Raw genomic sequence first — 13,710 nt, forward strand, 5'->3', positions numbered from 1 at the left:
GCTCTGAGGTTCAGGAGGCTCCAGCATCTCAGGGCAAGGTTTTCACTCCCAGCTCCTTGCCACAGGTAACTGCCCTTCCCACAGGAGGCAGCTGGGGGGAAATGCTGGATCCTTTGGAGGAAAGATATTTTACTGGGGGTTTAAGTGAAGCCAAACCTTGACCTTTCTTCTACAAGGAGGTTTGGCCTTTTCTCTCATGACATGTGCAGCACCAACTAGTAATGATGCTGAAGGTACCAGGGAGTATCAGACATGAACTCAGGTGAACTTTTGCCACAGAATTGCTGCACCAACATTTTCCCAAGCAGACAGACAGAGATGCACACTTACCTCCATACCTGTGTCTTCACATCAGAGCTCTCACTGCTGGAGCTGCAGACCAGATTTCAGATGCTGAGGACCTGTTTTGCTCAGAGGGTGTTTGGCGGGACCACTCACAGCACCTCTCCTCAGGGCTTCAGTGCCAGCTTTATATTTGACCTTTTGAATTGTGCATGGAGTAAGAACAGATCTCACTTTCACCAAGTGCTGCAGAGTTTGTGAAGAATCCTCTGTGTAAAGGATGAGGCTGCTGCCCTGGTCACAAGCAGATGGAGGATTCTCACCTTGAGCTTTTGCAAAGCTCATAATTCCACCCTCACTCCCTTCCAGCACTGCAGCAAGAGTCCAGGTGTTGGGTTCTACAGACATCATAAAAATCAATTGCTATTAGATGTCCTGAATTTTTAAAGCCAGCAGTTTCACATCTATTAAAGGAAGTTCTAAATTCTACCAAAGGCTTCACATAAAATTAGAAACTGCAAAACAGAGGTCACTGGAAATGGTCTGACTGGATGTCACCCAGCTAATAAAAGGGAATTCAGTACAGAAAGCATCATTAAAGTACCTTTGACTAAAACTTGCCCAAGAAAAAGGAGGACTGCAGATACAGAATGGCTGCAGAACTTTCAGGATGGGCATCTAAAACTGAGCAGCACAAGCTTTGACCAGGGAGATCTAAAGTCAGTAGTCAGGGAAATAAATGGCAAATTATTGATTGCTCTCCTGGAGGATAAAGGTATGATGGAGTTCCTGCCAGCCCTTCTTTGCCTAATCACCATGAACTTCAAAACCTGAGCACTGACAAATAGCTGGTGGTGATCAAGTGGCCACTGTCATCTATCCAGCTATTTCAGACAGGCAGATAATGGCTTTGCTTTGCTTAGGCTGATATCTCATTGATTTCAAAGGAAAAGTTGCCAGATATGAGGTAGTTTTAACCAAATTGCTAAAATTACCAGCCTGGAATTTTAATGGATGAATTTACTATGAAGGATTTCTTCCTCCAGAAAAGCAATTTTGCTTCACAGTAAAAATTGAAGTATTTTCTATCTTAAAAAAAAAAAGTTAACAAATTATGGTGTGTTAAGAAATGATAGTAGCACAAAGAGACAGCTATAATCACATTTCTTCCTAATTGCTGCATTCAGAAAAACTTAGAAATGTCCCCAAATCATTTCATTAAAAGAAATCAATTCTAGCCCATAGCTCTTCATGCCAAATTTTAGGTTTGTGAGCTGATTTATAAATCCTGCAAACCCACAGCTTTTAATAGAAACCCCAAGACTTTAATAAATGTGCTCTAAGTGGTGCAGCTGGGTTGAAAAATCAGCATTTGTGTTCTGGCTGCAAGTTTGGAAGAGAAGAACGAAGCTGTGTGCTCTGCTGAGGAGAACTGATGGTGCAAAGGGTCGAATTCCTCCACATTCCAAATGGATCTGCTCTTCATCCCTTGCCATTGCTGGATTGCCCAACTGCCCCATCCATCCATCCATCCATCCATCCATCCATCCATCCATCCATCCATCCATCCATCCCTGCCTCTGCTGTCACTGTTTCCATTCCCACTTTGGGGATGGACAAGGAGCTGCTGGATGATCAAGAAATGACTCCTGGGCTCTCCAGGCTTCCTCAGTGCCCAGGGACAGCAGGAGCACTGAGGGCTGTTGGACAGGACTGTGGAGGGGTGAAAATCCCTTTGGAATGTGGCTGTAGGGATTTAATATCCCAATAGACTTCAATACATCAGTGGGGGGTTTTTTTTTGTTCCAGATCTAAAAACCCATTCAGAAAGCTAAGCAAAAATTAATGAGAGATCAGGAAGAATGAAATGTTGTGGTAACTTTGAATATGCTCCTGCAATTTTAACCTCCTTTTTGTTAATTTTTTTTTTTTTTTTTTGTAAATACAGTAAAATAGCAGAGCTGAACACTCCTAAACAGAGCAGGAGGCTTCCCAGTCTGAAAGCAGAAACTTCCTAGCTTTTCAGAAACAAGGCTGGGATTTTCTCTTTATCTAACACTTCCTCAGGACCAGCTGTATACCAGCAGGTGTAGCTTTCAAGGGAAAAATGTGGGTGGAAAACTGAGCAGTTTTAGCAGCTCCAGCCATTCCCAGCCCCTCCCTGCAGGGCTCAGTTGTAGCACTCAGCAGTGGAGCCCCTTTGGCTGTGTCCCAACCCAGAGGGGCTGTGCACCCCCAAAGCAGCAGCCTCTCTCCTTCCCTGCCCTGCTCTGGGAGGAGCTTTTCCAGCCCCTGGATGGCAGCCCTGGACTCTCCTCTTTGCTGGCAGATCTGCACAGGCCTTGCTGCTCTGAAATTGCTCAAGTTGTTTTCCTTGAATTGAGAGAATCTGTGTCCCCTTGCACCTCTTGGCAGTGACCCCACAGTGTCCCAGCAGACCCTTAGCTCCAGGCAGCCCTGTCTGCATGCTGGTGTAGGTGGGTTGGATCCATCCATCTCCATGGGTTATTTTGGAGTGTCACTCCATATCCACAGGCATCTGAGTCGTGGTTGTGAAGGAAATCCTGTGTTTTCCAGCATGTTTGTGTTCATGGCTTGGTGAAGTGACTTTCCTTTGTGATTTTCCCTAATGCTAGTGAACAGCTGTCCAACTCACACAGATAAAGGGCTGAGATGGTGAGGCCAAGGCAGCAATCACCTCCCATTTTTATTCCTGACATCCTTGGGCTGTAGTGTTGGGTGGGAACTGTTTGTTTCTTCCAGCATTAACCCATTATCATACTTTTTGAACAGCTCAGTAACAAAATCCTTGACAGAGAAACTGCAGACTGGAGAACCTACAGCTATCTGAATGAACTAGGTCAGTAATTTTTAAACACTTTAATCACTTTAGTAGACTTTAGAGCAATTCCAAATCCAAATCAGCCTTTCATAAAGGCATTAAAAACAATGAGGAATATTGGTGTTGTCGTTATTTCACAATCAGAATTGCCAGTAGTGAAAGATGGAGAATTAAAAATTGGTTTCTTTACCACAAACCACAGACTGGGAAAGCAGAGTCAATATTCATTTTAGTCTCCCTTCCAAGGCTGTTCTGTTGAATCACTATCATCTACTCTGTAAATGTTTTTTAAGGACTAACTCAGGACATTAAAAATTCCAATTTGGCATTATTTTTTTTTTCCCTTTCATGCTTAATAAAGCCTAGCACTAAATACTGGCATCTTGATGAAGGTGTGGAGCCTCTGTGGGAGCTGGGGCATGCGATGCTTCTTTATCTCCCACTAAATCATTCCGTGGCAATTCTGAACCACCAGCCAGTGCAACCAAGCCAAGAGTGAAGTTTAATTGCCTGCTCCGAGTTTATTCTCCCTGGCTTGAGTTTTAACAGGGTTTTTAGCAGCTCTTAGCTCAAATCCTCCCCAGATTTAGTGCTTTGGATGCTATTTGTTTTCCTATCTGAGCACTCGGAGTTTGGCTTGTCAGTGGCCGAAAGCATTTGCCCTTTCCTTTACTGGGATTAGTAATATCTCACTGAAATTATGCAGCAGGAGGGAAAGTGCAGCATTAAGGGGTATTATGGGATTTTTAAGGTCAACTATCTCATAGCTCACATGGCAAAGGAATGAACCCAGGGCAGCACCAGGCAACACATCCTGCTGCTGCCCCTGGTCCCACACTGTCCCACAAAGATAACTCTTCCCTGCATCAGGAAAATCACAAACCTGTCAAGCTTCAGTGCAAAATCTTTTCATCCTTAAAACCATCAATGTTTTCTGTATACTAAGCTGCAGAACCACTGTTGTGCTTATCTGTATGTGATGTGGAGGGGGCTGGGTGTCAGGGGTTCCAAATGCTTCTCAAATCAAGTCAATTTTCCTTTTACCATTTTGCTGCTTTTTTTTGCACACTACTTGCTTTATTTGTGTTTAACCTGTGCTGTCCTGAGCTCGCCATGTACCACATCTATCCTGCATTCATGCATTTTATTTTACCAGCAGAATGGATGCTAAATGCCTCTGCAGCAAGAATGATCTGGAAGTGATAAATACTTTAGCTAAATGGCCTCCAGCAAAACACTCTTTTTTTTCCCCCATAGCATTTTGCATCCAAGACAACCTTTCCTTTCTTTTTTCAAACTAATTGATGAAAATTAGATTTTTTTTTCCTTTTTTTTTAGAACCAGAATTAATGCCTGCTCATGCTAACTTTCTTAATGGTGAATCCTTGCTCAGATCAAAGCTGTTTTTACATGAAAATAAAAAGTTTTCATTTCTTGCTATTACTGTTGTGCAATAAAAGCTGCAGGTTCCTCTCATGCAAATTTCAGAAGAAAGTGCAAATCTTCAACTTTGAATTATAAACATAAAATAAAAGTCTAATAAAGTCCCACAGGGAATCTTGACCTTCAAACTGCATCATGCATTGAAGCACCACCTTCTCATCCCATGATCAGCCTTAGTTTTATGGCACAGATGCTCCAGCTCATGTGTTGGAAGAGCAGCCAAGCATTTGGCAGAGCTGGACTCAGTTAAAAAGAGTTAGAATAGCAGTGGACAACTGCCCAACTCCTCTTCTGTGAGCCTGTGAAGAGCCACAGAGAGCAGATGTGTGAGTGAGACAAGGTGGGGAGGAGAAAGAGCAATGGGAGAGAAATGGAAGAGAGATTTGCAGTGGATGGAAACTCTGCCCTGGTTCCTCACCAGAGACAATCCCAAAGGATGGACCCAGCAGATGAGGAGCTCCAGCCTCCCAAAAATGTCTGCAAGTGTCCTAAATATGAATTATAGCTGGGGAAAGGAAATGGTAAGAATATCCACATCAGAATTAACTCGAACACTCATCTCCTAAAACCTGCAGTGGTAAGGATTTTCTTAATTGCAGTGTGTCTCGCTGGACTGCAGGTGTTTTACCTGTTTTGCAGGACTTTGTTTGCAGGTTCATGTTCTTTCCAAGTGGGAGATAAAAGGACAAAGCCTGTATTTTTGCTGCTTTTGAGCTTCAAACAGCAGCTTTGTCAGAGAGCTGATCGCGTCTGTCCAGTGGAGTCTGGGGAGCACAAGGAATTCCACGGCCATGGGCTTGAGACATCAGAGTTTGGGGACTCTGTGGTACCAAGAAGAGGCAGCTTTGTCACCTTGCTGTGTGTCACTGCCTGCCCAAGGCAGCCTAGGCCTTGCTTCAGGGCATTTTCAGTTGCATTTTCTCCTTAGCACTGGGCACAGCAGCTGCAGGCAGGAGTGGGTTTATCTGAAATGGTTTTTAACAGCAGTCCTGAACGCAGAGACTAAAGTGGATTTGCAGCACATCAGGAGTGACTCAAAGCTGCATTTATTCCAGAGGACCAAAGACCATAAGTTTGATTCACAGCTGACTTCACTTTTTTTCTCAAAGCCAAAAGGTGTGGAAAACTATCTCCAGCTGAGATTCTGATTTCACCCCAGCAGATAATTTAGCTTCAAACTTAAACCTGGACTTTCCTGAAGTGCCAGATACTGTTTAGGACTTTTTCACATTAACTGCTTCTGCAGTTTAAAGAATAATGTATCCATTTTTCATTTCACCTCCCGAGGAACTCCAGGAATACAAAAAAAAAGGGTGATAAACACACAGTATTATAAGAGATAAAAGAGAAAACTAAAGGCAGGGTCACAGGGAGTAGGTTGGGAAGGCTTTGAGGGGCTGTGTGGCTCTCCCAAAAGCAGAGAGGGTCAGCCTGGGTCCCTTCTGCTCCCTGCCACTGCCTCTGCATTGCCACAGCCCCTTCCCTGGGAGCCCAGCTGGGAGCTCTGCAGCTGCTCCTGCCAGCCTTGCTCCCTGGGCTGAGCCCCACATACTGCTGGACACTGCTGCCCTGGCAGGAGGAGGGTGTGGGGTCAGCAGGAATGGCCTTGGGGAGCAGCAACAGGGACAGGGAGCCCCAACCCCACAGCTGTGGGCCAAGGGCTGAATTGGCTCCATCCTCCTCACTGCAGCTCTGCCTGAGCAGAACACAGGAGACAAAGAGCACAGAGCTAATCCTGCTGTGGGACAGAGCTAACCTCCCAGAGTGCCCTGCCCTCTGCATTGGGGTGAGTCTGGGAACTGGCTCAGCACCAGTGGAGGAGAACAAAGCAGAGGTGCTGGAATGGACTGGGGGTCACCCATGGCTAGAAGAGCTCAAGCACAGAGAGCCAGTCAGGTGCCAGCAGCCCCTTTGCTGTGCTCAGGGATGGCACTGAGAACCAGAGCCAAGGGCTGGCTTGTCTTTGATGTGCCAATAACACATTTATTGTCTAATTTAGTTATTTCCCTTATTTAGCAAAAAAAAATGAAGCTGTCATGAAAAAGGGGCTGGTACAGCATTGCCCATGGCCATGACAGCTTTTCTGCAGAGATCAGAGGACACACAAGGACAAATAGCTGGGACACCTCTGGGACAAGCTGTTTGTGGAGCTCTTTTCCCAGTTAACTGAGTTACTTGACTGGGAATCCCATAAGCCACAAAGACATTTCTCAGTAACCAAATTTGTATTGATTGTCCCAGTCAATAGGAAATACCAGACTCTATAGCTAAAAAGATTTAAAGGCTTACATTAGGTTTTCCTTTTGATTGATATCTAGGGTAATCTGCAGGAGTGAAAATGGAAAAGGTTCCCATCCCCTTCTGTCTCAGCTTCCACAGGGAACAGGGAGTTCCTCTGGAGCTGCACAAGGCAGAAGTGTTTGCTGTCATCTCTCTGCTCCTGGTGCTGCACTGGCAGAGCACAGTGGTCACTTAGGGACTGTTGTACATCAGTTACTGAACTGTGCAAATTCATGAGCAAAGTTGTAGTAATTTAAGATTGTACCCACCTCCGAGTTGAGGGCTGTGAGTTAAATAACACACTCTCCACAAACAAAACAAAGCCTAAAATTAGTCACAGAGTGCTGCAAAGCAACCTGCAGGCTCCAATTTGAAAGGGCATATTTTAGGCTCCTTTCACACCATTCCAGTAATGAATGTATCAGCAGATGGTTTTTATCCTGATCTCCTGATGGATGGCTGTTCTTGGTAACCCTGCTGCAGAGAGCTCTCCCTTCCAGGGAAGCTCTTAAGCACATGCATAATTCCAGGAGTGCACAGACTCCCTGCTGGAGCTGAGTGTGTGCTTACAGCTGAGGATGTGCTTAAGAGCCTCCCAAAATGAGAGCCTTGATGTACAATTTAGAGGGAAGAATATATGCTGCTCAGTAGTCAAAGCAATCCAATTTACATAAATATTTATTTGTTTTCCGTTATATATCATTTTTATGCAGGTGCTTGTGGGATGGATAGACGTCAGAACACATACATAATGGAAAAAAGCTTCAAAGGTATGGTATCCAGAGCTGCAGAACCCTGCCCAGGTGTGAGGAGGGTGTCCTAGAAGAGGTGAGCTAGGAGCCTGGGAGAGGCAGGGAGGGACAGAGCAGCACCAGCCCAGCTGCCTGCCTGGCTCCCAGCACTCCTGGGCCCGGGAACTGTGGATGCAAGGCTTGCCAGGCTCTGCAGCACAAGCAAGGGAGGGCTCAGCTCAGCTCAGCTCAGGGCAGGAGGGGCAGCTGGAGCTGGCCAGGGCATGCTGGGCTAGGAGCCAGCGGCCACCAGCCAGGGCTCTGGGGCAGCTGCTGGTGACACACTGGTGTTTGTCCTGCTCTTGGCTCCTGGCCATCCTGAGCTTACAGAAAGCCCCTAAGGAAGGAGCTGCCCCTGCTGGAGCTCTTTAGAGCAGAGCTGGAGAAGAGCCCCCTGAAGTCGAGGTCCCCTCAATGGCACCAGCAGCTCCAGGGCAGGTCAGAAATGGCACCTCAGACCAGCCATGAGCACAGGGCCCAGAGGTTCTACATCTCACTTTTCCTCCAGGTTTACATTCTAAATATTCCAGTTCTGTGTGAAGCACAGGAGCACTTGGCACAGTGGCTCCCACAGCTCCTGGCAGGGGCTGAGCACACTGAGCTTGAGCTCCAGGAGATGGAGCAAGGGATCTCTCATGGGGAACAGGAAGCTTTCAGGCTGAGGGCTTGATCTGCATCCAAGGCTGTTATGCCTGGGAATGTCCCTCAGTGAGCTGAGGAGGGAAATACCCCACAGCCTCTTCCTGTGATGTCCTTGGGCTGCTGTGGGCTGAGTCACAGGGACAGCACTGTGCTGCTAGACACTCTCTGGATGGCTGAGGTGTTCCAGAGCCAGGCCTTGGTCTGAACTAACAGGGAATATTGAAAGCTATTCCACATAAAAAGCATTAACCAGCTTACAGCCAGGCCTAGAGATCAATAATCACTTTGTAGCTGCTGTTTTCAAAATACAGTGATGCAGTATTTGCTAAAACATCACCTTACCACACAGAATTGCCAAAGGAAACCAAGAATCCATGACCAACTCTTTCTTGATAAAGCTAAAAATAATGATTATGTATGTATATGATATATGTGATTCATGATATACAAAATACTCAATCCACTGGTTTCAGCTACTTCAGTGATTCTCTTTCAAAAGAAAAATCTTATTATAATAGAGCTAGTTGATCTCTTTACATGGAGCCATTAACTTAATTAGTTTAAACTCAATTACTGTGTTTACTAAGTTTAAAGGTGCTTTAAACACATGCAGCAGGAACTCCCATCCACAGGTACAGTCACACAGAGGGGACCAGGAGGGTCAGAGAAAAACCATCACAGTGACAGTGAAGTGTGAAATGCATTATCTGCTGCTACGTATGTTCTCGAATTTTTAGGATCTGAACCATTTCCTTTACATTGAAAAATCAGGCTCAGAAGCCACGTCAGGACAGCTGGAATTCTTTGTGGCTGCTCAGACAGGCAGGGTTGGCAGGGTTGGCAGGGGCAGAGGAGGGTGCTGTGACACAGGGACACAGGTGGCTTCCCAGGGATGATTGGGAGCTCACCTGCAGGCACTTAGGAGCTGAGGGCTCTCAGAGCAGCTGCCTTTGGCTGCCTGGAGGCTCCCCAGGCCTCTCTCAAGGTCAGTTCCTGGGCTCTGGTGGCAGCGTGGGCACCTCCAGCCCCAGGGGAGTCTCCTCCCAAGAGCTGGGAATGTGCCCAACGCTCAGAGTGAGCTCTGCTTGCCCTGCCAGGCCCTGACTCACCACATTCCTCGGAAAATGGAGAGAGAGAAAGAAATTCCCAGTCCCAAACAATTGGATTCTGTCAGCAAAAAGACTTGGCAGGCAAGTGCTTGGTTTTTATCTATTTTAATCCACTTTAAAACCATGTCTTTCCCCACCAGTGTGGTCTAACTGGGGAAGGCTTGTCCTGCAGCTGGAAGGTGTCTCTGGTGCTCCTGCAGCAGACAGGGCCTTGCAGGGAGTGGCACAGGGGGCTTGAGGCTGTGGTGAGGCTGGGCCACCTCCTGCTGCCCCAGCTCAGAGCAGAGCAGAGCTGGGGGCTCTGGCAGGGCACAGGGGTGTCCCCTGGGCAGCCTGGCACCAGAGCTGTGCTGGCTGAGCTGCTGTGGGGCTCCAGGGGGTTGGGCACAGAGGTTTGGGATTGCCAGGGGTCAATGCAGTGTCTGAGAGCAGCAGAGAGGGGTTGGTGTGCCAGGGGCAGCCCTGAGCCCCGTGGCACCTGGGGACAGAGGCTCAACAGGCACCAGGGTTTTCAGGGCAGCTTCCCAAGCAGTTTCTTTTGTGTGCATGGTGCTGTGATACCATTCCCAAGCTTTTCCTTGCAGCTGAGTCCTTTGGTTTTTAGTTTTTTCAGGTTTTTTTTCATGAATAATGCTGCACTGATGGAATGATGTGACCTCAGGCATTTCCATTTTAAGGAAAAAAAAATCCTATGCTTTGCAGGAGAGTCAGGAAAACCCCAGCAGAGAGAAGCACTGATCCCAGGGATGCAGGGCTTGGCTCAGAGGGGTTCCCTGGCTGTTGGACAGGATGTGTCCCCACTCCTGTGTCACTCTGGAAAGCAGCAATGAGCCCTCACTGTGTCACTGTCCCCACAGCAGCCAAGGCTGGCCAGGTTAGAGACAGCAGCCAAAGGGCACCTCATCCCTGATGGGGTGGAACAGCAGCAGAGCACCTTTTACCTGCACAGCACCTCCCCTGAGCACCTCCACCTCGCCTGGGGCTCCAGGGCTTGTCATCAGTATGCCAGGGGAAATTCAGGGCAGAAGAGAGGAGCCCAGGCTGTGGGAGCAACATTTCCAGTCCCTGCTAACAAAAATAAACCCTCCAAAGGTCTGGTGATTGGTATCCAGGCAACGCAGAAGGCAGGGACTTCAAAATTAGAGCATATTCCCAATAATTCTCTCCAAGTCCAGCTTCCAGTGAGTCCCAGCTCTGTGTGGCAGAGTTTTCACCTTCACAAGAGCACAGCCAGGGCTCCACATGGCCTGCAGCACCATGGGCTGACAATCTCTAAATACGTTTGTTCTGCTTAAACTAATTTGTGAAACAATATTTGACAATTGATGCCAGACTTCTTATTTATCCCCAAATTACCTTAATAACAAAGTAACTCAGCTGCTTCTACAGCCTTTAGAGTTAAATTCTCCGTGATATTGCACATAATATTTCTTGAGGGCTAATGACTCCCTGTTGGTCCCAGAATCCCAAACATCCACTGCTGCTCCATAAAATATATTATGTCCAAAGCAAAGGTCTGATCCCAGCTAGACACAGAGCTCCCATTTACGTCAGCAGCAATGAGCTCCCAGGCACTTTGTTTCCCAATATCTCCTGGGAAAAGGCAATTCCTGGGAGAGGCCAAACAAGTCTGGGCAGCCTGAGTGGTATTTCACTGGTCCTGGGAAGGGAAGGGCTGAGAGACACCTGCCTGGGAGGTAATGTCAGTCCTAGCTGCAGTACAGGTGGATTTTAGCTTAGGGAGATAAAAGTAGCTGAGCTGGATGAAACAAAACAGCTGATGTGCTGGGATTTTTGCCTTTGCCAGCTCCAATGTGCCCAATTCCATAAATAAACCACACAACTATTTACCTGCAGCTGCAGCTCCACCAGAGCAGGAATTGTCACTCTGCCCTTCTTTGCTGTAGTAGCCAGCAGTCCTTTAAAATCAACATTTCCTGAATCTACCCAGCTCTGGCTGGATTTGTTCCCTGCCAGCTGTGGTGCCAACAGGGAATGCTTTGCAGGACACTCTTGGGGCACAGGGGGAATCCTGCCTTTCTCCCTGGGAGCATCTGCTCAGCAGCACTGCTTGAAATGGAGAAGCAAGTTTGGGATAATCTTCATGTCCCCTTACTTCAAATGCAGAGCTGCCTCATTAAAGGCTGCCCAGGCTCTCCTAACGAGCTCTGTGTACCTGGAGCACCAGGAGCTGGAAGGTGCTGCCAGGTGGAGCTGAGCCTTTCATTTGTTACTCTTTGTGCTCTCCTCACCTCTAACACCAACAGATCCCAGACTGTGGCACCTGAATTTAAGTCACATACACAGCAAAAGCCAACACCATTGAGCTCACTCATGTGCAGAAGCCTTTGGGTCTCACAGGGTTGCTCCATCTCTCTGTAGAAGGATGGGATGGGGCAGTTTTCCACTGACCTGTACTGGGATGAGGTTGGTGACACTGGAGGGACAAAGCCTGCAGCCAAAAGCCAGGGAACATTGGTGTGGCTTTGGCTCCCAGCTCCTGTCATGTAGCAAACCAGGCATGTTACAGGAAGCAAAGGCACTGCTCGTCTCAGCCAGGCTGGTGTCAGATGAGGAGTTTCTAAGTTTTCTAACTAAATAACCATTGCACAGTTGCCAGGCCTCTGCCAGCCCCCCAGCCCTGATGCTCCCAGCTGGTTTGTGTGCAGTGCAGCTTCTCAGGGAGCTGGGAAGCTGAGAGCTCAGGGCTCTCCAGAATCGTTGGTACCACTGAAACCAGAACTTAGAAAGGCAACCCCTGGTTGCAGGTGGCAGGGCTGAACCAGGAGCAGGGGCACCAGGCCAGGGGTGATGCACACAGACAGCCCCAGGGCTGAAGGAGGGACAAGGACACGATGGAGCAAACCTGGCACACGAGGGAGCAGGATGGGGCTGGCAGGCTCGGAGCCGAGGTTTGGAGTGGAGAAGCGATGTCGTGTTGTCTGTCTATTTCTTAACCTGAATTTCTCTTTTTGTCTCCCATACTAGACAGCGGGGGCAGCTGGGATTGCAGCTATTTTGCAAGTCCCCCTATTTCACCGGGAGTATTTCATATATACCAGGATCTGCCTTTGTACTGTAACCCAGCACAAGAAAATGCCTCATCTTTCATTGCATCGCTCTAATTCTAAATTACTGGCACTGCCCAGCAGGATGCACACAGCAGCAATGGCACGTTCTTGAATGTCAATGTTAAGACCTATTTATTCTCTATTGTTTTTTATTTTTAAAGCAAGACTGGCACTGTACCTTGCAGCAGCCTGGCCTATCCCAGGCAGGGTCACCGAGCGGGCAGGCTGCTGCTCACAGCTCTCACGCCAACCTTGTTCTCCCCATGTAGTGCCTCCATTACCTTCTCTCCAGCCCACTGGAGAGGAGCAGGACATGTCTGCAGCAAAAGGGAAAAAAAGCAGAGTAAAAGTGAGGCTCAGATGGAGGCTTGTCCCCCATTGTGGAAACCCAAGCATTCCCGTTTGTAGGATGCTGGGTAACCCCAAAACCAGCAGGGGCTGCACATGCAGAGGCTGCACTGGTGCAGTTCTGAGCCTGTGGCAGTGTTTTGCAGTCCAACACAGGGCACTGGATGTGACCAAGGCCCAGGACTCACCCTGCAGCTGGCTGAGCACCCCAGGTCCCAGCAGAAGCTCCTGCCTGCAGAGCCTTAGTCTGCAGGGGAGGCAGAGGGGGATTAAAAACGGCTCTGTAGGAATTAGGGGGAGGGAGGGAAAGGATTGCCACCTCAAATTAAATATTGTAGTAAATGACAACTAGAACTTTTCACAGGAAAACCTTCAGTACCGAGCAGGTTTTCATTTCTTTCCTGCTAGTGAGTGGTGGATGCAATGGTCTGGAACACCCAGAGCAAAAGCACCGGGTGTCTGTGCTGGAGGCTTCAAGGATCTTCCTTATCCCCTGCCCCTTGTCCCCCCCAGCCTTCCTGCAGAGGCTCAGTTGTAATTAACCTAATTAAGCTAACAACCCTAACTCTCCCACTCTGCTCTTGTTTTGCAGATTATATGAAAGAATCTGTGTGCAGCTCCAGCACTTGTTCCCTGAACAGCAGTGAAAACCCATACGCCACCATTAAAGACCCTCCCATTATAACCTGCAAACACTCCGAGAGCAGCTACGTGGAAATGAAATCTCCTGGTCACAGGGAGTCCCCGTATTCCGAAATGCCAACTTCATCAACAGCCAATAAAAACATCTACGAAGTTGGTAAGCAGTGGGTGGCACAGTGGGCTGGGGAGGTGCTGGGTTTCATCTTTCCTGGCACAAGGACTTGCAAGGAGGCACCGGTGGGGGGAGAAGGCCTGTGTTG

At 47.9% G+C, this 13,710-nt stretch overlaps 1 protein-coding gene across 7 annotated transcripts in view; it reads left to right on the forward strand.

Moving 5' to 3' along the window:
* Positions 1–13,710, forward strand: part of MEGF11 (multiple EGF like domains 11) — a 268,537-nt gene that overhangs the window by 248,786 nt on the left and 6,041 nt on the right. For 4 of the 7 annotated variants that reach the window (XM_085070265.1, XM_085070267.1, XM_085070264.1 and 1 more), the window contains 3 exons: positions 3,076–3,142; positions 7,561–7,617; positions 13,401–13,607. In XM_085070265.1, coding sequence (XP_084926391.1) covers positions 3,076–3,142; positions 7,561–7,617; positions 13,401–13,607 — 331 coding nt within the window. The remainder of the gene's footprint in view (positions 1–3,075; positions 3,143–7,560; positions 7,618–13,400; positions 13,608–13,710) is intronic. The other 3 variants (XM_085070268.1, XM_085070270.1, XM_085070269.1) reach the window with 2 other exon arrangements.

The sequence above is a fragment of the Lichenostomus cassidix genome, chromosome 10 (genome assembly GCF_008360975.1).
Source record: "Lichenostomus cassidix isolate B80296 chromosome 10, HeHo_3.0, whole genome shotgun sequence".
Classification (NCBI taxonomy): Eukaryota; Metazoa; Chordata; class Aves; order Passeriformes; family Meliphagidae; genus Lichenostomus; species Lichenostomus cassidix.